This window comes from Heteronotia binoei, chromosome 3, assembly GCF_032191835.1.
Source record: "Heteronotia binoei isolate CCM8104 ecotype False Entrance Well chromosome 3, APGP_CSIRO_Hbin_v1, whole genome shotgun sequence".
Taxonomy (NCBI): Eukaryota; Metazoa; Chordata; class Lepidosauria; order Squamata; family Gekkonidae; genus Heteronotia; species Heteronotia binoei.
Genome location: NC_083225.1, coordinates 191,270,176 through 191,294,474, shown reverse-complemented (window position 1 = coordinate 191,294,474; position 24,299 = coordinate 191,270,176). Strand labels below are relative to the sequence as shown.

At 45.4% G+C, this 24,299-nt stretch overlaps 1 protein-coding gene across 1 annotated transcript in view; it reads left to right on the top strand.

Annotated features, from left to right (window-relative positions):
- Positions 1-24,299, top strand: part of LOC132569161 (UV radiation resistance-associated gene protein-like) — a 127,736-nt gene that overhangs the window by 24,001 nt on the left and 79,436 nt on the right. The window contains exon 2 of the mRNA XM_060235348.1: positions 23,249-23,366. Within this exon, the coding sequence (XP_060091331.1) occupies positions 23,249-23,366 (118 nt within the window). The remainder of the gene's footprint in view (positions 1-23,248; positions 23,367-24,299) is intronic.

Below are 24,299 nucleotides of genomic sequence, written 5' to 3'. Positions count from 1 at the left end.
CAAATTGTACAGTTATTACAGATGTTGTTAAAATTATATCAAATAACCTGCTGGTATTATAAATTAAAAAATGAAAACAAAAATAAAGGCAGTAATGCAACCGCTGTCTATAATCCATCTTTGTGTTTTAACAATTTATTAATAACACATGGTTACAATATTTAATTAACTTTTTCTTATACTAAACCATATGATATTTCACCCCCCCTCCCTCCAATATTGACTTTCCCGAAGTTATAAATTTCCAGTTAATTCTAAAGGTACCACTAATCTATCAAAATGTAATACTTTTGATTAATACTAAAAAATTGTCCAATGTCTTTTTACGTTCCACTCTTTCTCCATATATCCTTTGAATTTCTTCCACTCCTTTTTGAATAAGTCTAAGTCATAGTCTCTTAAAGTTTTAGTTAATTTGTCCATCTCACTGTCTATAATCCATCTTGACACTTATTACAACATTTGATAAAGATACCGTTTATTCACAAGATTTGGAATTTCGTTCTGTGAAGTGAACTGGTCTAGTATTGGAAACCATGTAGCTTCAGAGTTTACAAAATGAAAATTATTAGTCGATGGTTGTACATTTACAGTTATTTTACTCGTTATATATAATGACCACAGTTTCTTATCCCAGAGTTCAATTGTAGGTTTGCGTTTGTCTTTCCATAATAAAGCTATTGTAACTTTGGCAGCATATAATAATAAAGCTATTGTTTTCTTAACAGTAAGTGGGATGGATTCATTTAAACACAAGTTCAATAATAAAGATTCTGGGGAGATCTCAATTTCATCGCCTGTAATTTTCTGAGCTTGCTGTGTTATCATAGTCCAAAATGGAAATATTAAAAGGGCAATATATCCAGCAATGTAATAATAGCAATCTTGAGGACAAACGGAGACTGAGGAAGAATCGCACTGCTACAGGACCAACCCTAAATCAGACTTTTCCCTGCAGCCGCTGTGGTCGGACCTGCCTGTCCCACATTGGTCTTGTCAGCCACCAGCGAGCCTGCAGCAAACGTGGACTATTGCACCCTTCTTAAATCTTCGTTCGCGAAGCCAAGCCGAGAGAGAGAGAATAATAATAATAATAATAATAATAATAATAATAATAATAATAATACCTTTTATTTATATCCCGCCCTCCCCACCAAAGCAGGCTCAGATATGTAGATATGAGCCTTCTCCATTGCAATTTTTCTAGCATTTTGGTGATAAATTAGGTATAAAGCATGAGAGTTGAAGGGGGGTGTGATACCAGAAAGTCATAATTTTTAATATTTGTTGTCTAATTTCTATAACAGAAGATAGTGTCTCATAACTATTCCAAATTCAATCCCAAATTTCTGGCGCTAAGGTTGCTTTACATAGTTTTTGCCATTTAGCTTGGTATGGTATATTTCGATTCTCTTTGAGACGAAGCATAACTTGATATATTTGAGATAGGAGTCCTTTATGATTAGAATATGATTTTTTTATGATTCTTTAAATGGTGTCATTGTTTTAGGGAGTTGGACTAGATGACCCTGGGGGTCCTTTCCAACTCAAAAATGTGTGTGTTAAACATTTTTTTTTTTTGGCAAAGGAAATTTGATGGTGAGTGAAATCCAAAGTCTGTTTTGCTCCTTGGTGCATTGATTTTGTAATAGATTCAGGTGGGTAGACGTGTTGGTCCAGTGGCACATTTAATACCAACCCAGTTTAATGCCGGGTATAAGCTTCGGTGCGCAAGCACACTTCACCAGATAACATTTCGTAAATGTTTTCATGTTCTAGTGCAGGGGTGGCCATACTTCTCAACGTAAGAGCCGCCTGGAATAAACGTTAGGTGTTTGTGAGCCGCAAGAAATGAACGAATATTACACACGTCTTTATTAAAACTCTCCATAGCTTTGTTTGCACAGAGAGATGAAATTGATACGTATGCACTCGGCAACGCAACCGTGCTAGAAGGAGACTTCTTTTAAACAACTAAAAGCTGGGAATAACAGTCCCCATAAGACCAGCGTAAGGAAAGGTTGGGGAATTATTTTTTGGCACCAGTGAGAGAGGGAAGCATGCATGTGCCATATAAATCACCGGCCACTGTTTGCCAGTGCTTTCTTTCCGTTTTCATTCTACATCTCTGCCTTGACAGCAGGGTTAGTACATGCAGCTCCTAGAAGAGCTAGGAAACTTAAGGGGAACACTGCACAGCCCTCTTTAATTCTGTTCCTGCATCCAATGGCTCCCTCGGCTCTTGCACTCTTTCCCCACTCTAGGTCTCTGGGCATCCTCTGTGATAGAGAACAACGTGCAAGCTTGCCTTTCCCCCCCTTCTTCTCCGCTTCGCACGTGGTGGAAATTGCCGTCTTCCTATTGGTCAGCGCTCAAGAGACTGACCGAGGTCCCGATGCTAAGCATGGTTATTTGAGAGTAAGCCTGCATTAAGTTCCTCTTTGACCTTCGGGAGCCACATGCAGGCCCGTAGCCGCGGGGGCGGCCTCCCCACTAAAGACCCCCTTCGACCTGTATGGCCCCTCCTGGCAGTCCCGCTCTCCCCGCTGTTCTCGCAGCCCCCACTCTTTCCGCCACTCTGGGGAGGCGCCACAGAGGGGGGCAGGGACCACCAGAGTGGTGGGGAGATTGGGCCACCAGAGCAGCGGCGGCGGAGAGAGTGGGAGCCACCAGAGTGGGGGGCCCCTCCATCGGAAATTTTATTCCGTGGGTCCTCCCACCTAAAATGTTCTGGCTACAGGCCTGGCCACATGAGACTTCGAAGCCACATTTTGGCCACTCCTGGTCTGGTGTTCATGCTGTTTCTTTTTCTTTGGGACAGATGGTGAGAAAGAGCTGTCTTCCGATACTGTCGCCTGCAGGGTATCAGAGCTAGGTATCTGGGCCAAGGGTCCATTTCTGACACAGGAAAGTGTGGGAGGCAGCTGGAACCCGGGACGAGTGTAAAAACAAATGTAAAAACGAATGCTAAAACGGTTTATATGAAATCTCTCGTCCTTGGCTTTGTTGTGATTGAATGGGGCGGGCGTTCATATCCCTCTTGCAGTTTATTCAGCTTGGGGCCGCCTGATTGTAGATTGTCGAAAAAGACAAACCAGTGGGTTCTAGATCAGGGGTGTCGAACTCATTTGTTGTGAGGGCCAGATCTGACATAAAAAAAACCTTCTCGGGCAGGGCCATGTCAGGCCAGGCTGTACGTGTACCTATTTAAGATTAGGTAGCAGAGATAGAAACTTTATAAAGGACACAGACTAACACAATTAAGCTGTGTGTGTGTTAAGTGTTGTCAATAAACCCCATAAATAAGAATGAATAGTTTCCTATTTAAGGCCGCCCTATGAATTAACGGCTCCCAAACGTTCTACCATTAACAGCCATGCTCAGGTCTTGCAGAATGAAGGCAGTGGCTTCTTTTTCATCCATGAGAACATAATTTTTATTTATTTTTTATTTTATTTCATTCGATTTATATCCCACCCTACCCCACCGAAGCGGAGAAGCCCTATTGGATCAGGCCAGTGGCCCATCCAGTCCAACACTCTGTCACATAAGAACATAAGAGAAGCCATGTTGGATCAGGCCAATGGCCCATCCAGTCCAACACTCTGTGTCACATAAGAACATAAGAGAAGCCATGTTGGATCAGGCCAATGGCCCACCCAGTCCAACACTCTGTGTCACATAAGAACATAAGAGAAGCCATGTTGGATCAGGCCAATGGCCCACCCAGTCCAACACTCTGTGTCACATAAGAACATAAGAGAAGCCATGTTGGATCAGGCCAATGGCCCACCCAGTCCAACACTCTGTGTCACAGAAGAACATAAGAGAAGCCATGTTGGATCAGGCCAATGGCCCACCCAGTCCAACACTCTGTGTCACATAAGAACATAAGAGAAGCCATGTTGGATCAGGCCAATGGCCCACCCAGTCCAACACTCTGTGTCACAGAAGAACATAAGAGAAGCCATGTTGGATCAGGCCAATGGCCCACCCAGTCCAACACTCTGTGTCACATAAGAACATAAGAGAAGCCCTGTTGGATCAGGCCAATGGCCCATCCAGTCCAACACTCTGTGTCACATAAGAACAGAAGAGAAGCCATGTTGGATCAGGCCAGTGACCCCTCCAGTCCAACACTCTGTGTCACACAGTGGCTAAAATTTTATATATATATATACACTGCTCAGCAATTTCATCGAATGCCCACGAGTTCTTGTATTGTGAGAAAGGGAGAAAAGTACCTCTTTCTCTACTTTCTCCATCCCATGCATTATCTTGTAAACCTCTCTCATGTCACCCCGCAGTCGACGTTTCTCCAAGCTAAAGAGCCCCAAGCGTTTTAACCTTTCTTCCTAGGGAAAGTGTTCCAGCCCTTTAATCATTCTAGTTGCCCTTTTTTGGACTTTCTCCAATGCTATAATATCCGAGTTGGACTAGATTACAATCATAGAGTTGGACTAGAGGTCCCTTCCAACTCTATGATTCAATAACAGCTTGCTTTGCAAGGCTTGCTGAATTGCGCAGGAGCTGCAGAGCAAAGTCTCTATTTTCTCCATTGGCTGAGGCGCCATTGGCTGGAGGGGCTGATCTACTGTTCTCCGTGTTCTCTTACAAATTAAAGAAACCTGAATCCATTGCGGTTAGAAATACACTTGTTCCCTGCCACAAGTCTAGTTACTTGACGGGCTATCAGGACCCCAGAGGAACTAGTACAAGTCTAGTTACTGGCAGATTCCATAACTGTAGGAAGCGGAAGAATCTGAACCAGAAGGTATCATTTCTGTGGAATCCAGGGTTGGGCTCAATATATCTGCTAAACTATTCACAGTTCCTCCTTCCTCTTACTGCATAAAATCTTTTCCCCTGCACCGGGGCCTGTTCAGAGCTGCTGGCGTGACTCTGTTCATTTTTTCCACAAATAGTCATCGCGAGGCACGACTCAGTCTCGGGAAATTTCAGCAGAATATAAGCGAGTCTTTGAAAGTGAAAAGAGACACTTCAGTTTCACTTAAGAATGTTCATCCGGTGGGCAGAACAGGTAGGCGATCATAAGCGGAACGGTTTTGTGGCAAAGCGTGGTTTTGTGTACACCAGTTTGGTGTAGTGGTGAAGTGTGCGGACTCTTATCTGGGAGAACCGGGTTTGATTCCCTACTCCTCCACTTGCAGCTGCTGGAATGGCCTTGGGTCAGCCAGAGCTCTCTTATCTGGGAGAACCGGGTTTGATTCCCCCACTCCTCCACTTGCACCTGCTGGAATGGCCTTGGGTCAGCCACAGCTCTCTTATCTGGGAGAACCGGGTTTGATTCCCCACTCCCCCACTTGCAGCTGTTGGAATGGCCTAGGGTCAGCCACAGCTCTCTTATCTGGGAGAACCGGGTTTGATTCCCCACTCCTCCACTTGCAGCTGCTGGAATGGCCTTGGGTCAGCCATAGCTCTCTTATCTGGGAGAACCGGGCTTGATTCCCCACTCCTCCACTTGCAGCTGCTGGAATGGCCTTGGGTCAGCCATAGCTCTCTTATCTGGGAGAACTGGGTTTGATTCCCCACTCCTCCACTTGCAGCTGCTGGAATGGCCTTGGGTCAGCCATAGCTCTCTTATCTGGGAGAACTGGGTTTGATTCCCCACTCTTCCACTTGCAGCTGCTGGAATGGCCTTGGGTCAGCCATAGCTCTCTTCTCTGGGAGAACTGAGTTTGATTTCCCACTCCTCCACTTGCACCTGCTGGAATGACCTTGGGTCAGCCGTAACTCTTTTATCTTGGAGAACCGGGTTTGATTCCCCCACTCCTCCACTTGCAGCTGCTGGAATGGCCTTGGGTCAGCCAGAGCTGTCGCAGGAGTTGTCTTTCAAAGGGCAGCTGCTGTGAGAGTACTCTCAGCCCCACCCATCTCACAGGGAGAGGAAGATAAAGGAGATTGTGAGCTGCTCTGAGACTCTGAGATTCGAAGTGGAGGGCAGGATATAAATCCAATATCATCATCTTCTTATATTAATAGATTCTGGAAAAAATGTTGGGCGCCAGTGTTCCTCTAAGCTGCAGAGTCTTGTGAGCAAAAAATTCTACTTTGTGAGCTATTGGCATTAAAGTCGTCAGCTCCTGCATAAATTAGTGTGCTGTGGGCTTCCATCCTTCCTGAGCTAAAACAAAAATGTGCGAACTGGAGGCTAAAAATCTGTGAGCTAGCTCTCACTAACTCAGCTTAGAGGGAACACTGATGGGCACTGTTTGGAAAATGCCAGAGCAAGAGAAATGTTTTTGCCGTCACGTTGCAGCTGACTTCTGGGTGAGCCCGCGGGGTTTTCGAGGCAGGAGACGTTCAGAGGTGGTTTGCCATCGCCTGCCTCCACGTCGTGGCCCTGATATTCCTCGATGGTCTCCCTTCCAAATTCTGACCAGGACGAACCCTGCTTAGCTTTCGAGATTCGGCAAGAGCAGGCTCGCCCAAGCTATCCCGGTTCAAGGGAGATCACGCACAACAGGAGTGGGGAACCTTTTTTCCGCCAAGGGCCGTATGGATATTTCTAACATCGCTTGCGGGCCGTACAAATTTATCCACTTAGATTCAGGCCATCGAAATTAATGCAAATAAAGAAAGGAGGGGGAAACTTACCTGAATTGTGGCAGTAACTTTTCCCGGCCCCGCAGCAATCCTGGCTGGCCAGCCAGGCCCCAGGGAGGCTGTCGCGCAGTGCAGCTGGGCCCCACAATCCCTGCCAGGCCCTGGGGAGGCCGCTACACAGTGTGGCTGGGCCCCATGATCCTCGCTGGCCAGCAAGGCCCCAGGGAGGCTGCCATGTGGCTTGGCTCAGCCCAGCAATCCCCGAGGGCCACACCTAATGATCTCAAAGGCCGTAAACGGCCCTTGGGATGGACGTTCCCCACCCCTAATGTAGAACTTCGTGCAGTGTGAAGAGGGGCGTATAGCCAAAGCTAGCCCCGCCCCCAACAAAGCATGAGCTCTGCTCTGCTTCCTTCCTTCCCCCGTCTCTGCATTGTGCAGAAAAAGCTAGCCTTGAAGACTGATACAAGCTGCAAAACCTGAGCTCCATTTTCCTTCCTTTCCCCGTCTCTGTGATGTAATTCTCTCAGCCCTTCCTACTTCACACAGTGTGTGTTGTGGGGGAGAGGAAGGGAATGGAAGGAGACTGTAAGCCTCTCTGAGGCTCCTTTGGGCAGTGAAGGGCAGCAGAGTATAAAACCAACGCTGCTTCTTCCGCCTATAGGAATATACAGAACAAAATGGAAGGTAGAATCTGCATGCAGCGCTCAGGGGGAAAAGCAGTTGCTCTATTCGGGTTGCCCTGACTCAGTGTTTCCCATTTGCAGGGTCACGACTCGGCACAGGGCCACAGAAACCTCAATACTGGGTCACAAGAAAAGCCAAAGCTAGCCCCGCCCCCAACAAAGCATGAGCTCTGCTTCCTTCCTTCCCCCGTCTCTGCGTTGTGCAGAAAAAGTTAGCCTTGAAGACTGATACAGGCTGCAAAACCTGAGCTCCATTTTCCTTTCTTCCTTTCCCCGTCTCTGTGACATAATTCCTGTCTCCCGGCTCCACCCCCGAATTTTAGTGGGCGACGAAGGAGAAGTGTAAAAATAACTGGGCCATGGGGGGAAAAAAGTTTGGGATACCCTGCCCTGACTTGTAGGGCCGAGGCTCTCTCAGTGTTATCAGATCTCAGAAGCTGAGCAGGGTCAGCCCTGGTTAGTTATTGGGATGGGAGACCAGCACGGACCTCCAGAGTTGCTACGCAGAGGCAGCTGGTGGCAACCCAGCTTCGTTTCTTGCCTTGGAAACCCCACGGGGTTGCCGTACGTCGGCTGCAACGGGATGCCGTTTTCTACCACCCTGGTTGGAGTAATGCGACCTAATTTCTAAAGCCCTAAGGGGGTAGTTTTGCCGCCTGACTGAGCAATTGCTGGTTTGTTGAGCTGCTGCAGACAGCAGGCTGTGCGTTTTATAGAACTGGTAATAAATAGCCTCTTCCCAGAAGTGTCTTGGGCTGCCATTAGGACTTTTTTTTTTTTTTTTTGCAGAAGCTCCTTTGCATATTAGGCCACACACCCCCAATTTAGCCAATCCTCCTGGAGTTTACAGTAGGCCCTGTAAGAAGAGCCCTGTAAGCTCCTGGAGGATTGGCTACAACGCAGGGGAGGGGGTGTAGCCTAATATGCAAAGGAGTTCCTGCTCCGAAAAAAGCCCTGGCTGCCATCCTGCAGTGTTCTTTAAGGCTGCCAGGTCTGCCCTGTCTCTGGCCCTTTGTTTGGTACATCCATGATGCTGGAGTCATTAGAGCGATGTCCTTGGGAGCTCATGTTGTTGTCCCTTTCTTTCTTTCTTTCTTTCTTCTTTCTTTCTTTCTTTCTTTCTTTCTTTCTTTCTTTCTTTCTTTCTCTCTCTCTCTCTCTCTCTCTTTCTTTCTCTCTCTCTTTCTTTCTCTCTCTCTTTCTTTCTCTCTTTCTTTCTCTCTTTCTTTCTCTCTTTCTTTCTCTCTTTCTTTCTCTCTTTCTTTCTCTCTTTCTTTTCTCTCTTTCTTTCTCTCTTTCTCTCTCTTCTCTCTTTCTCTCTTTCTCTCATCTTCTCTCTTTCTCTCTCTCTCTCTCTCTTTCTCTCTCTCTCTCTTTCTCTCTTTCTCCTCTCTCTTTCTCTCTCTCTTTCTTTCTTTCTCTCTTTCTTTCTCTCTTTCTCTCTTTCTCTCTCTCTCTTTCTCTCTCTCCTCTCTTCTCTCTCTCTCTTTCTCTCTCCCTCTCTCTCTCCCTCCCTCCCTCCCTCCCTCTGGCAGGATGCTCTAGAACAGGGGTGTCGAACTCATTTGTTATGAGGGCCGGATCTGACATAACAGAGACCTTGTTGGGCCGGCCATATGCGTACCTACTTATGATTAGGTAGCAGAGATATAAACTTTATAAAGAACACAGGCAAACACAAATATATACATTTTGAAAACTTAGAAGGTGCTTAAAATGTAGGCATTGGTCTTAAGGATGCTTTCTTTGTATTTCTCCACGGGTTCCAGGGAACTGGTAAAGGAAGCTCTGGCTCTTTCCTTCCTTCCCCGGGGGTGGGGGTGGGGAGCCTCAGCCAACAGAAGAAGAGAGGCTTGGCTCAGTAGCTCTGCTGTGCAATTGAGAGAGCCCGGCAAAGCAAGCTATTCCTCCCCCCCTTTCTCCCCAAGGGAGGAGCCTCAGCCAGTGGAGAGAATAGAGGTTTTGCTCTGTAGCTCCTGTGCGATTGAGCAAGCCTTGCAAAGCAAGCTGTTATGGCAGAAGGAAGCGAGAGAGAGGGAGAAGAAAGCAGATGAAAGCCAGTTGCTTGGGGGCCTGATAGGAGCCCTCCGGGGGCCTGATTCGGCCCCCAAACTGCATGTTGGACACCCCTGCTCTAGAATACCCCCTAGCCAGTGGCTGTCATTTCCAGGAATTTTGGGGCAGAGCCAGAGGAAGAAATGACATCATGTCTTCCCAAAAACCCATGTGCAATGTGAGCGCATCAGGGAATTCTCTGGCCATTGCCCAAAATTATGGTGTTTTCAGGGATGTAGAATGTCTCTACATGTGCTTATGTCAAATTCAGTTTTCTAGCCAGACACGGTGTCTTATTATAGAATTATAGAATCCTAGAGTTGGAAGGGGCCATACAGACCATCTTGTCCAGCCTCCTGCTTCATGCAGGATCAGCCTAAAGCATCTCCCAAAAATAATCATCCAGACGCGTTTTGAAGACTGCCAACGAAGGGGAACTCACAACCTTGTTTTTGCTACGTTCTTTTTGCTCCTGGACCTTTTTCATAAGAACATAAGAGAAGCCATGTTGGGTCAGGCCAGTGGTCCATCCAGTCCAACACTCTGCGTCACATAAGAACATAAGAGAAGCCCTGTTGGATCAGGCCAATGGCCCATCCAGTCCAACACTCTGTGTCACATATGAACATAAGAGAAGCCATGTTGGGTCAGGCCAGTGGCCCCTCCAGTCCGACACTCTGTGTCACATAAGAACATAAGAGAAGCCATGTTGGGTCAGGCCAGTGGCCCCTCAAGTCCGACACTCTGTGTCACATAGGAACATAAGAGAAGCCATGTTGGATCAGGCCAATGGCCCCTCCAGTCCAACACTCTGTGTCACATAAGAACATAAGAGAAGCCCTGTTGGATCAGGCCAGTGGCCCCTCCAGTCCAACACTCTGTGTCACATAAGAACATAAGAGAGGCCCTGTTGGATCAGGCCAAAGGCCCATCCAGTCCAACACTCTGTGTCACATAAGAACATCAGAGAAGCCATGTTGGATCAGGCCAATGGCCCCATCCAGTCCGACACTCTGTGTCACATAAGAACATAAGAGAAGCCATGTTGGATCAGGCCAATGACCCATCCAGTCCAACACTCTGTGTCACATTGTGGTCAAAACCCAGGGGCCATCAGGAGGTCCACCAGCAGGGACAGTCAGAGAAGACCTGCTAGTCTTCGGGTGGGGGGTGTGTGGTTTGAGGCCATCAGAAGAAGCCCTTCCATCATAAGTGGGCACTTGGCAACCCTAGGCTGGCATAACACCACTGCTTGTAGTCTAGCACTATACCCACATCTAACACTTGTTCCAACAAGCTGCTGTGCCTGTAGAGCAGATCATAGGTCGAGTTCTAGGTTTGGGGCCAGAAGACTATTGATAGAGAAAAGACAGACGGTGGGATAGTGGAGGGGTAATTGAGGGCCTTAGTTGGGCAGAAAGGTGGCAGTCAGATGTTTGAAATAAATAACTGGCAGCCAGAGTGGATTGTCTCAGTGAGGCTTTGATGAATGCAGTAATCCAGTTCCATTGATTTGATTTTAATTGCACTGGGAAACGAGGCCAATTTCTCTGGAACGCATATTATTTTAACAGCTGGAGGGAAACTTGGTTACAATGCAAACTTTGCTTTCACTTATCGTTGAAGAATCCTTGAGGAATTTCAAACCAGACGTTAAACGGTGCACACGCGCGCACACACACCAAGTATGCAAGGAGAACACTTTTCTTGCAATCCTGTCTAGACCGTTGCCCCTAAGTCCCAGGAAAATAAGTTTTGCAACTCTTCCGGCTTTAGCAGCAATGTCGGTGACACAATTTTGCCGCTCGTATGTTGTGAATGCTTGCCAAATACTTTGAAACAGTCCAAACTAGGAGTATTGAAGTGGCATTAGAATTCCTTATAATAGATATGGGGGGGGGGAGGAATTGGAGCCACATTGGAGGACGGGGTAGATAGTGAGCCAAGCTATTCTTTCAGAATAGCAGAGTGTTGAACTGGGATCTAAGAGACCAAGGTTCGAATCCTTACTCTGCTATGGAAGCTCACTGAGTGACTCTGGGCCAGTCATGGACATATGGACATATGAAGCTGCCTTATACTGAAGCAGACCCTTGGTCCATCAAAGTCAGTATTGTCTTCTCAGACTGGCAGCGGCTCTCCAGGGTCTCAAGCTGAGGATTTTCATGCCTACTTGCCTGGACCCTTTTTTGGAGATTGCCAGGGATTGAACCTGGGACCTCACATGCTCTCTGCCTCCCCTACTTCATAGGTTGTTGTGAAGATAAATGGAAGAGGGGAGAGCAACATGAGCCACTTCGTGGCCCCCCGCTGGGGAGAAAAGAGCAGTATAAACGAAGTGAATAAAATAAAAGTTTCTGCAGACTAACTTGGAGACTCAAAATTTGGTGTATTTCTGCATTCATCCAGGGGGGGAAATGTAATCATCATTCCCAAACCGGCTAGATTGTGAATCCAGTAGTCACTCAGAGATTTTGGGAGTAGGAGCTTTCAAGACCCAAAGCTCCCCTATATTTGATGAAGGGATCCTTGACTCTCAAAAGAAGACGATGACGACACTGGATTTGCATCCCACCCTCCACTCTGAATTCTCAAGAGTCTCAGAGTGGCTCACAATCTCCTTGACCTCCCTGCCCCACAACAGACACCCTGTGAGGTTTTCAAGGGCAGCTCTGCGAGAGCTCTGGCTAACCCAAGGCCATTCCAGCAGCTGCAAGTGGAGGAGTCGGGAATCAAACCCTGGTCCTCCAAGACAAGAGTCCGGGCACTTAACCACTACAGCGAACTGTCTCTCAACCGCTACATCGAACTTAAACCACTACGCCGAACTGTAAACTGTGGCAGCCATTTTGTGGCCTGATCTAACATGACGTCTTTCTTATGCTCATGCTTCTAGTCAAGCTCCACAGAAAGTGGTCAGCCTGGGCTTCCATCTCACCTGTGGTATTAATAAGCTTGGAAAAGGGCAGCAACCCCCAGGTGTTAGAGAAGAGGCTCTGTCAGAGGAAGAAGCAGGGTTAGGACTTGGATGGGAGACCACTAAAGAAGTCGGGGGTTGCCTACGCAGAGGCAGGCAATGGCAAATCACCTCCGTTGGTCTCTTGCCTTGAAAACCCTGTAGTGTCACCATAAGTTGGCTGCAGCTTATAAGTTCGCTCAACTTATGGTTGAGAGCCAGTTTGGTGTAGTGGTTAAGTGTGCGGACCCTTACCTGGGAGAACCGGGTTTGATTCCCCTCTCCTCCACTTGCGGCTGCTGGAATGGCCTTGGGGTCAGCCATAGCTCTCTTATCTGGGAGAACCGGGTTTGATTCCCCACTCCTCCACTTGCAGCTGCTGGAATGGCCTTGGGTCAGCCATAGCTCTCTTATCTGGGAGAACCGGGTTTGATTCCCCACTCCTCCACTTGCAGCTGCTGGAATGGCCTTGGGTCAGCCAGAGCTCTCTTATCTGGGAGAACCGGGTTTGATTCCCCACTCCTCCACTTGCAGCTGCTGGAAAGGCCTTGGGTCAGCCAGAGCTCTCTTATCTGGGAGAACCGGGTTTGATTCCCCACTCCTCCACTTGCAGCTGCTGGAATGGCCTTGGGTCAGCCAGAGCTCTCTTATCTGGGAGAACCGGGTTTGATTCCCCACTCCTCCACTTGCAGCTGCTGGAATGGCCTTGGATCAGCCAGAGCTCTCTTATCTGGGAGAACCGGGTTTGATTCCCCACTCCTCCACTTGCAGCTGCTGGAATGGCCTTGGGTCAGCCAGAGCTCTCTTATCTGGGAGAACCGGGTTTGATTCCCCACTCCTCCACTTGCAGCTGCTGGAAAGGCCTTGGGTCAGCCAGAGCTCTCTTATCTGGGAGAACCGGGTTTGATTCCCCACTCCTCCACTTGCAGCTGCTGGAATGGCCTTGGGTCAGCCAGAGCTCTCTTATCTGGGAGAACCGGGTTTGATTCCCCACTCCTCCACTTGCAGCTGCTGGAATGGCCTTGGGTCAGCCAGAGCTCTCTTATCTGGGAGAACCAGGTTTGATTCCCTGCTCTTCCACTTGCACCTGCTGGAATGGCTTTGGGTCAGCCATAGCTCTCTTATCTGGAAGAACCGGGTTTGGATTCCCCACTCCTCCACTTGCAGCTGCTGGAATGGCCTTGGGTCAGCCAGAGCTCTCTTATCTGGGAGAACCGGGTTTGATTCCCCACTCCTCCACTTGCAGCTGCTGGAATGGCTGTGGGTCAGCCATAGCTCTCTTATCTGGAAGAACGGGTTTGATTCCCACTCCTCCACTTGCACTGCTGGAATGGCCTTGGGTCAGCCAGAGCTCTCTTATCTGGAAGAACCACCGGGTTTGATTCCCCACTCCTCCACTTGCAGCTGCTGGAATGGCGTTGGGTCAGCCAGAGCTCTCTTATCTGGGAGAACCGGGTTTGATTCCCTGCTCTTCCACTTGCACCTGCTGGAATGGCTTTGGGTCAGCCAGAGCTCTCTTATCTGGAAGAACCGGGTTTGATTCCCCCACTCCTCCACTTGCAGCTGCTGGAATGGCGTTGGGTCAGCCAGAGCTCTCTTATCTGGGAGAACCGGGTTTGATTCCCCCACTCCTCCACTTGCACTTGCTGGAATGGCCTTGGGTCAGCCTTAGTTGTCTTATCTAGAAGAACCGGGTTTGATTCCCCACTCCTCCACTTGCACCTGCTGGAATGGCCTTGGGTCAGCCAGAGCTCTCTTATCTGGAAGAACCGGGTTTGATTCCCCACTCCTCCACTTGCAGCTGCTGGAATGGCGTTGGGTCAGCCAGAGCTCTCTTATCTGGGAGAACCGGGTTTGATTCCCTGCTCTTCCACTTGCACCTGCTGGAATGGCTTTGGTCAGCCAGAGCTCTCTTAATCTGGTTTTAAACAATTTATTGGTAGCATATGGTTACAAAGCTTATCTATTTCTTAATTTTTTCTTTTTTTTCACAATAACCCATATGACATTTCCCTCCCCCCTCCCTCCAATGTTGACTTCCCCGAGGTTATAAGTTCAAATCCATACTAAAGGCACTTCTGATTGCTCAAAGTTCCGTATATATATTCTTACAACTAAAAAAATGTCCAATATTTCTTTACTTTCCAAGTTTTCTCCATATATCCTTTAAATTTTCTCCACTCCCTTTTGAATATCTCTAAATCATAGTCTCTTAGTGTTCTGGTTAATTTGTCCATTTCACCACCACGATAAAACTTTCATGGTCCATTCCCATTTCTCTGGTATTTTTTCTTGCTTCCAAAGCTGCGCGTACAAAGTCCTAGCAGCTGATAACAGGTACCAAATTAAAGTCCTGTCTTCTTTTGGGTATTTTTCTAATTGTAATCCAAGTAAAAACGTCTCTGCAATTTTCTTAAAATCATAGCCCAAAATTTTGGTGATTTCTTGTTGTATCATCTTCCAGAATTCTTTCGCTCTTTCACATGTCCACCACATATGGAAGAAAGAACCTTCATGTTTTTTACATTTCCAACATCTATCCGACATTTTCTTACTTATCTTAGCCAATTTTTTCGGAGTCATATACCACCTATACATCATTTTAAAACAGTTCTCCTTAATGCTTTGACAAGTTGATATCTTCATTGAGTTCTTCCAGAGGTGCTCCCATGTTTCCATTTGTATTTCTCTATTCACATTAATTGCCCATTTGACCATTTGAGACTTTACTACTTCTTCTTCTGTAGACCATTTCAATAATAACTTATATACTTTTGATATCAATTTTTCATTGTCACCTAACAGGACTCTTTCCAGTTCTGTTTGTTCTCGTCTAATCCCCTCTGATTTTATGTCATTTTCCATCAAACTTTTAATTTGTTGCATTTGAAACCAATCATAATTGTTATTTAGCTCTTCTGAGGTTTTTAATTCAATTTTGTCTCCTTGAATCTTAAGCAGTTGGTTATATGACATTTCTCTTTTTTCTTCAGAATCAGCTGTTATTTTTATTACTTCTGCTGGCACTATCCATAATGGTTTTCTCTCGTCCCCGTATTTCTTGTATTTTATCCAAGTATTTAGTAATGTATTTCTGACATAGTGGTGAGAGAAAAAACCATCCATTTTATTCTTCCCATAGTACATGTATGCATGCCAGCCGAATCTATTTCCGTGAGCTTCTAACCACAAAGGTTTTTTATCTAACAGCATTATCCAATCTTTTATCCATGTCAAACAAACTGCATCGTGGTATAGTCTTAGATCGGGAAGTTGAAAACCTCCTCTCTCTTTGGCATCCGTTAAGATCTTCATCTTTATCCTTGGTTTCTTTCCGGCCCAAATGAAATCAGAGATTTTCCTTTGCCATTTGTTGAATTGTTTTGCTTCTTTTACAATCGGGATGGTTTGAAACAAATACATTATCCTTGGCAAAATATTCATTTTGATTGCAGCTATCCTGCCAGTAAGGACAAGTTGAGTTTATTCCATTTCATCAAATCTTTGTCCATCTTACACCACAGTTTTTCATAATTGTTTTTGTATAAATCAATGTCTTCATTGTTATCTCTATTCCAAGGTACCTAACTTTGGTTGTGACTTCACAACCTGTCACCTTTTGTAGTTCGTTTGTTTTATTTGGTTGCATGTTTTTACAGAGGAATTTCGATTTCTCCTTATTTATGTATAATCCTGCTAGTTCTCCGTATTCTTTTATCTTAGCTAACAGCAGTGGTGACACTTGAACCGGATTCTCCATTATGAACACTATATCATCTGCAAAAGCTTTATATTTATAAGAGAATCTTCTAATTTTTAGACCTTCTATTTTTTCATCTTTTTGAATTTGTTGTAACAAAATTTCAAGAGTCATTATAAACAACAATGGTGATAGCGGGCATCCTTGCCTTGTTCCTTTACTCACTTTCAATTCTTTGGTAAGGTCTGCATTTATACACAATTTTGCATGCTGATCTGTATATATTGCTCTTGTCATTTTTATAAATTGTTCCCCTAAATTAATTTTTTCCATTACCGCAAACATAAAGTCCCAATTTAAGTTGTCGAAGGCTTTCTCTGCGTCAACAAAAAATAAGGCCACTTCTTTTTCCGGATGCTTTTCATAGTATTCCACAACATTAATAACAGCTCTTACATTGTCCCTTATTTGTCTTTTAGGAAGAAATCCCGCTTGGTCTTTGTTTATAAAGTTGGTCAGGTATTGTTTCAGTCGCTCTGCTAAAATTCTTGTATAGATCTTATAGTCATTATTCAACAATGAGATTGGTCTATAATTTTTTACGTTTGTGCTATCTTTATCTTCCTTAGGAATCAGAGAGACTACAGCTTCCCTCCAGGTCTTTGGGATTTTCCCTTCTTCTCTTATCGTGTTTAACAACTTCAACAGTTTGGGTGTTAATTCATCCTTGAGAGATTTGTAAAATTTTGACGTGAATCCATCTGGCCCTGGAGCTTTACCCTCTTGCATTGCTTTTATTGCTGCTTCTATTTCAATTTTCTCTATTGGGTCATTTAATATCTTTTTCATATGTTCCGTCAAAGGTGCCACCTGAATGTTTCGTAGATACTCTTCCACTTTTTCTTTACTTACATTCACACCCTTGAATAAATTTGCATAGTATTTAAAGAATTCTCTTTTAATTCCTTCTTGATCCACTACTGTTTTCCCATTTGCCATGATTTTATTTATAGTCTTATTTTCTTTCCTTTTTTTTAATTGCCAGGCCAGGTATTTACCAGGTTTGTTTGCACTTTCAAACGATTTCTGTTTCAAATTTTTTAAATTCCATTCTAATTCTTTATTCAGCAAATGTTTAACTTGGGATTGTAATATCGTAATTTCTTTTATTAATTTTTTCTTCCCTGGTCTTTTTTTTTAAGTCCTTTTCTTTTTTATCTATTTCATTTTGCAGTGTTGACAGCCTTTCTTCTCTTGCTCTTTTGTCTTTATTATTCAATGTAATTAATATACCCCTCATTACTGCTTTATAAGTGTCCCATACTGTTGGATATTCCATATCATCCGTTTCATTTATTTGGAAGAATGCTGCAGTCTCCTTTTCTAAGAATGATACAGTGTCTTTATTTTGTAGTAAATCCTCATTAATTCTCCATCTTCTTGATTTTCTTTGCAATTTTGTTGACCAGCATATTGGATTATGGTCCGCCCAAACCTTTGGAAGAATCTCAATTCCTGTTTGGCTGGAAGACAGTCTGCAGCTCCCTAACAGAGGGGGATTTTATTGTCACTGTTCAGGGTATTAAAGACCCCTGATAAGGTCTATGCTCATTAACCCTAGGCAAGGGTTAATCCAAGACGACTTATCTTCCTTTAATGCTGTTGATATCGAACTGGAGCAGTCAGGGAACTGACTCCTTCATTTCTTGATGTCCGGCAATGGAATGTCAACCATCGTCTGCAGTGACTCTAAAGTGACTTCGGTCACTTAAGGCTGTCGGAATCCAAGCACGCTAGAAGGACTGATTTTAATTGCAAGAAAATAGCAGCCGGGGGAGTTGAGAACATCTAAAAGGTAGACTCATCATTCTTATCTTCACTCTGAGAGACTTTGAATATAGTTTAAACACTGAGTGGATTAATAATAGACGAAGGCAAAGCATAATTGAATGGAAAAAAAACTTTTACCTTGTTAAGCTGAGCTCTGTGGCTGTGGATGTGAACAACAGCAAAAAAAAAAACCTTTCAAGATAAGAGTGAAAGTTGGCAATGGGAAGCTGGTGACGCAGAAGAAAGAAAAGAGAGTTGCCGTGTATATATGCCCATAAACTGCAGAACCTAGAATGAACTGAGCTGAGTGGGGGCACAGCAGGAAGGGAATTCAGCTTGGGAGAACTGAACGCCGTAAAAACAGTTGCCTTCAAGGATATTTTGGAGAAAGGACATATTGTTGTGAATTTTTGTGGTTGCGGTTTCTTCATGCAGCTCAAAAAACTGCGAGATTAGACACGAGATCAGTCTAAGCTGTGACAGGAAGTGAAACTAAAAGGGGCTGGACAATAAATCAGAGCCTATAAGGACAACAAGAGCTGTGACATCCGACCTTTGAACTAGGAAGGAATTGAGTCCAAGACTCAGATCAAGAAAGACGAAGAGAGACCTCTCTAGGCTGGAACTGTACCATAGAGAAATAACGATTGCCATTTTAAAAGGGAGAAAAACTGTCAAAATTGTTAAAATTCAATATCTTTGCTCAGGAAGAAGGGAGAAAAACGAAACTAGTCTCATCTGAAAGAACTGGCTCTAAGCTATTGGATTGGATGCTAAATTTTATGTGGGGATTTTTTTAAGGTTTGGTGATTTTTTATATGTCAGTAGAAAGAACAACACGTGCAAGAGCCCAATCATTTGACAAGATGCAGGCTCAATTTGACGCTCTGGAGGCAAAAATGTTAAAAGCTATGGACAAATTGCATTTGGCAATAAAAAAAGATATTAAAAAAGAAGTTGGAGACCTTAAGAAGGAGATAGAGAATTTTAAGGAAGAGACTCAAAATAAAGTGAAAGAGGTAGAGATGAAAGTGGATACACAGGCCTCTGCCTTGCTAAAAATTCAAGAAAAGGTCATAATACACGACTGTAAGTTGCTGGAGTCACAAGTGCGTCTAAGAGGGGTACCTGAAAAAGAAGACACAGATTTAAAAGGCTATATGGTGGATATCATCACTGAGTACATAGAAGAAGACCCTGACAGATTTAAGAGTATGTTGGAGGGTGCCTACAGAGTTAACTCAGTTTATGCGAAAAATAAAGGTCTGCCAAGAGACATCGTCATAAGATTAAGATCAAAAGAAGTGGCAGAGAAAATTTTGAGGAAAGGGTACCAAAAAGCCTGGGCAATAGAAGGGAGCAGAGTTAAAATAATGAAAGAGCTACCAAGAGAAGTGATCAGCGATAGGAAAAAGTACAAGAAGCTAACCGATCAGTTGCGTGCAGAGGGCACAAGATATAGATGGATAATACCAGAGGGTCTTGGATTTGAACAAAATGGCAAAAGGATTACAATAAGAAGCGAACAAGAGATGCATAGCTTTTTTGAAGAAAATAAAGAACCAACATCATAATGGAGTACAAATTACTATCTTGGAATATAAATGGACTAAATTCACCACAGAAAAGAAGGAGAACATTTCATTGGATTAAAAAGCAAAAATGTAATATAATTTGTTTACAGGAAGTTCATATACAACGCAAGGACAGTAAATTTTTGTGGAATAGAAATTTGGGGTTGGAATTTTTTTCACTAGCAGAGCAAAAGAAAAGAGGGGTGGTTTTTTACATTAAAGAACAACTTGACCCAAAATTAATCTTTAAAGACAAAGAAGGAAGATACATTGCTGTTGAGGTGACGATAGAGGCGAAAAAAACGTTACTACTAGGACTCTATGCACCCAATGGAGCGAAAGACAAATTCTTTAAAGACATAAATAGACAAATGGACGAAGAGACTTATGACCAGGTATTGATGATGGGTGATTTCAATGGGACAATACAAAATAACCTTGACAGATCAAGTCCAAAGAAGAATGATAAAGAAGGGAAGCTGCCCAATTCTTTCTTTGAGTTGATTAAACAGGAAAATCTAGAAGACATTTGGAGAAAGTTCAACCCTGAGGTAAGAGACTATACATTTTTCTCAGCAAGGCATAATTCTTTTTCCAGAATTGACATGTTGTGGGGTTCCCAAGGCTTGGGCCTCATAGCCAGAGCTCTCTTATCTGGAAGAACCGGGTTTGATTCCCCACTCCTCCACTTGCAGCTGCTGGAATGGCGTTGGGTCAGCCAGAGCTCTCTTATCTGGGAGAACCGGGTTTGATTCCCCCACTCCTCCACTTGCACTTGCTGGAATGGCCTTGGGTCAGCCTTAGTTGTCTTATCTGGAAGAACCGGGTTTGATTCCCCACTCCTCCACTTGCAGCTGCTGGAATGGCCTTGGGTCAGCCAGAGCTCTCTTCTCTGGGAGAACCAGGTTTGATTCCCCACTCCTCCACCTGCAGCTGCTGGAATGGCCTTGGGTCAGCCATAGCTCTGGCAGAGGTTGTCCTTGAAAGGGCAGCTGCTGTGAGAACTCTCTCAGCCCCCTCCCCCACCTCACAGGGTGTCTGTTGTGGGGGAGGAAGATAAAGGAGGTTGTGAGTCCCTCTGAGACTTTGAAATTCAGAGTGGAGGGCGAGATATTAATCCAATATCATCATCTTTCTTCTTCTTGCGGCAAGGCTGGCCCTGTTCATATGCTAACAAAAGTTATGGATTATGCATTGTATGTTCTTAAACTAGGAATATAATGACTGGCTTTTGCATATTTGGGGCAACAAAGAGCAAGAATGCTGCAGCAGTAGAATGGACGGTGTTGCTTCAGACTGCAGGTCGTGCGTCGCACAGATTCACATTTTGGAACGGGCCCTAGGTTAAAAGCTCTCCGCAAATACAAAACCAGCACGATAAGCAAAAGGAGGAGGGAGGGGAGGAGAGATAGGTTCCCTGTTTGCACAGAGTTGTTTGTGGGAAGGAGCCTTCAAAGTTGGAACGTCTCTGGGCTTTTTCAAGGATTGGAGCAAGATAAAGAAGAAGAAGAAGACTGCAGATTTATACCCCGCCCTTCTCTCTGAATCAGAGACTCAGAGCGGCTTACAATCTCCTATATCTTCTCCCCCCACAACAGACACCCTGTGAGGTGGGTGGAGCTAAGAGGGCTCTCACAGCAGCTGCCCTTTCAAGGACAACCTCTGCCAGAGCTCTGGCTGACCCCAGGCCATGCCAGCAGGTGCAAGTGGAGGAGTGGGGAATCAAACCCGGTTCTCCCAGATAAGAGTCCACGTACTTAACCACTACACCAAACTGGCACACACCAAAGTGTGTGAAAACGCTCTGAAATTGCATAAATGTTGTGAAGATAGGTTCAGAGAGCAGCTGTGTTGGTCTGCTGTAGAAGAGCTAGTTTCTAGTCTAGGGGTGGCGAAACGGTGGCTTAGGCCATGTTGTGTGGCTCTTGTAGCCCCCACTGCTCTGTCAGCCAGCTTGGGGAAGGCGCTCGTCTCTTGACATCACATCTCGAAGCCAAGCCAGTTGGAGGCTTGGAGAATGCATTTAAAGTTAAAGTTGCTTTCCTTCCTTCCTTCCCTCCCTCCCACATCTTATGTTCATGTCTCGTGTCTCTCAAACATCTGACGTTTATTCTATGTGGCTCTCACGTTAAGCAAGTTCGGCCACCTCTGTTCTGGTCCCATTAGCAACTTAGAGAGATCAAGATTTTCTTGAGATAGATCAAGATGGGATTTTCTTGAGATCGCTCAAGTGAAGATAGCTTCACTGCTGACTCGGCTCTTGCATTGACTCCATCTTTATTGCTGTTCCGGAAGATAAAACACTGACGAGGCAAGCGTCTTGCGAGCTGAGTCTGCTGTGCAAGACTTATTTATGCATCTGTGCATGCTTGAATGCATCTGTAAGTCCCAGGTTTCCATTTGTAAAGCGGAAACATTATTGGAAGGTAAGGACGGTTGCTGAGCAAGTGAAGGGTGGAGACACACACACTCGCTATGGAGTCACGATCAGGGGAGGGACGGTGGCTCAGTGGTAGAGCATCTGCTTGGGAAGCAGAAGGTCCCAGGTTCAATCCCCGGCATCTCCAAAAAAGGGTCCAGGCAAATAGGTGTGCAAAACCTCAGCTTGAGACCCTAGAAAGCCACTGCCAGTCTGAGAAGACAATACTGACTTTGATGGACCAAGGGTCTGATTCAGTATAAGGCAGCTTCATATGTTCATATATGTTCATATAGGGGTGGAACAAGTTCTGTCTTTTTTCATGTTGTTCTGGCCAGCCTCCCAACGCTGATTCTTTGTGCCTTGGGGTAATTGTGCAGGTAATTGTGCGCGGACTCTTATCCGGGAGAAACAGGTTTGATTCCCCGCTCTTCCACTTGCAGCTGCTGGAATGGCCTTGGGTCAGCCATAGCTCTCGCAGAGCTGTCCTTGAAAGGGCAGTTTCTGGGAGAGCTCTCTCAGCCTCACCCACATCACAGGGTGGCTGTTGTGGGGGAAGGAGATAAAGGAGATTGTAAGCCGCTGTGAGACTCTGATTCAGAGAGAAGGGTGGGGTATAAATCCCCTTCATACAAATGCTAGTAGATCTAGCAGGAGAAATAATGAGTGGCTCAAGCTCTTCCCTTTCTCCAAACAGGGAACAGAGATTTGGAAGACTTGAGGGTCAAAGAGATCCAGGAATAATCTCCAGGAAGAAGCCCTGGGAAATGTCTTGCAGACCAGGTGTGATCTGGTCAGTGGCTGGAGATACAGGAATGATAAAAACTCCTTGCAACAGGAAGGAGGGGAGCCAGTTTGGTGTAGTTGTTAAGTGTGTGGACTCTTATCTCGGAGATCCGGGTTTGATTCCCCACTCCTCCACTTGCACCCCACTCCTCCACTTGCACCTCCTCCACTTGCATCCCACTCCTCCACTTAGCTCAACCATAGCTATCTCAGAGGTTGTCCTTGAAAGGACAGCTGCTGGGAGAGCCCTCTCAACCCCACCCACCTCACAGGGTGTCTGTTGTGGGGGGAGAAGATATAGGCGATTGTAAGCCACTCTGAGTCTCTGATTCAGGGAGAAGGGCGGGGCATAAATCTGCAATTCTTCTTCTAAATCTGCGGTCTTCTTAATGCTGTTCACACCACCTTGTCAATTGAAGCTGGACTTCTTAAATTGCTCATCCCAGGAAAGTTCCTCAGAATACAGGGGCCCTAATACATTAAGAATATAAGAAAAGCGCTGCTGGATCAGATCAATAGTCCTTTAGGGGCAGCCTCCTGTTTCATACAGCGGCCAGTAGGTTCCTCTGGAGAGCCCCGTCTCTCTTCCTGTAAAAGTAGCAAAGGTTGTCTACGATGCTACTCCTGCCAGCATTGTCGTCCTGAATGACGTTTGCTTTGTCTTTCCTTTCGTAGCGGCGTCTTCGGCACCTTCGGAACATCGCAGCCCGGAACGTCATCAATAGGAACGGCTTTCGTCTCTTGGATACTTACTTCACCCTTCACTTGTGTGATAATACAAAGATCTGCAAAGGTAAACACAAGCCTACCGCCTTCATTTCTTTCCTCCTCCCCCTTTCCTTTTCTCATCTGCTTGTCTTATATAACATAAAACATTTACCGCATTTTCACTGGACGGTGTACTGTGGTGCCCCATAAGCTATCACTAAAAGGTAAAGGTGAAAGCATCAGTCATTTCTGACTCTGGGGTGACGTTGCATCATGACATTTTCACGGCAGACTTTTTATGGGGTGGTTTGCCATTGTCTTCCCCAGTCATCTACACTTTCCCCCCAGCAATCTGGGTACTCATTATACCGACCTCGGAAGGATGGAAGGCTGAGTCAGCCTTGAGCCGGCTACCTGTGAGAGCCAGTTTGGTGTAGTGGTTAAGTGTGCGGACTCTCATCTGGGAGAACTGGGTTTGATTCCTCACTCCTCCACTTGCACCTGCTAGCATGGCCTTGGGTCAGCCATAGCTCTGGCAGAAGTTGTCCTTGAAAAGGCAGCTGCTGTGAGAGCCCTCTCCAGCCCCACCCACCTCACAGGGTGTTTGTTGTGGGGGAGGAAGGTAAAGGAGATTGTGAGCCTCTCTGAGACTCTTCGGAGTGGAGAGCGGGATATAAATCCAATATCATCATCATCATCTTCTTCTTCTTCTTCTACCTGAACCCAGCTTCTGCCAGGATTGAACTCAGGTCATGAGCAGAGAGCTCGGATTGCAGTACTGCAGCTTTACCACTCTGCGCCGTGGGGCTCTTAAGCTTTCGCTAGAAAAACACAATAAAGAACACAAAAGCCACATACAGTTTACACATCTCAGCCAGCACATTGATTAGCCACTCGGCAGACCAAAGGTAGCCAAAACTACGATTAGAGCACTGTTAAAAAGCAGCTAGACCTTGGGATAAGAAAGGGAGGCGGTTACGAAAAGTGAACTGGAAACAAAAAGTGCCTTCACCTGATA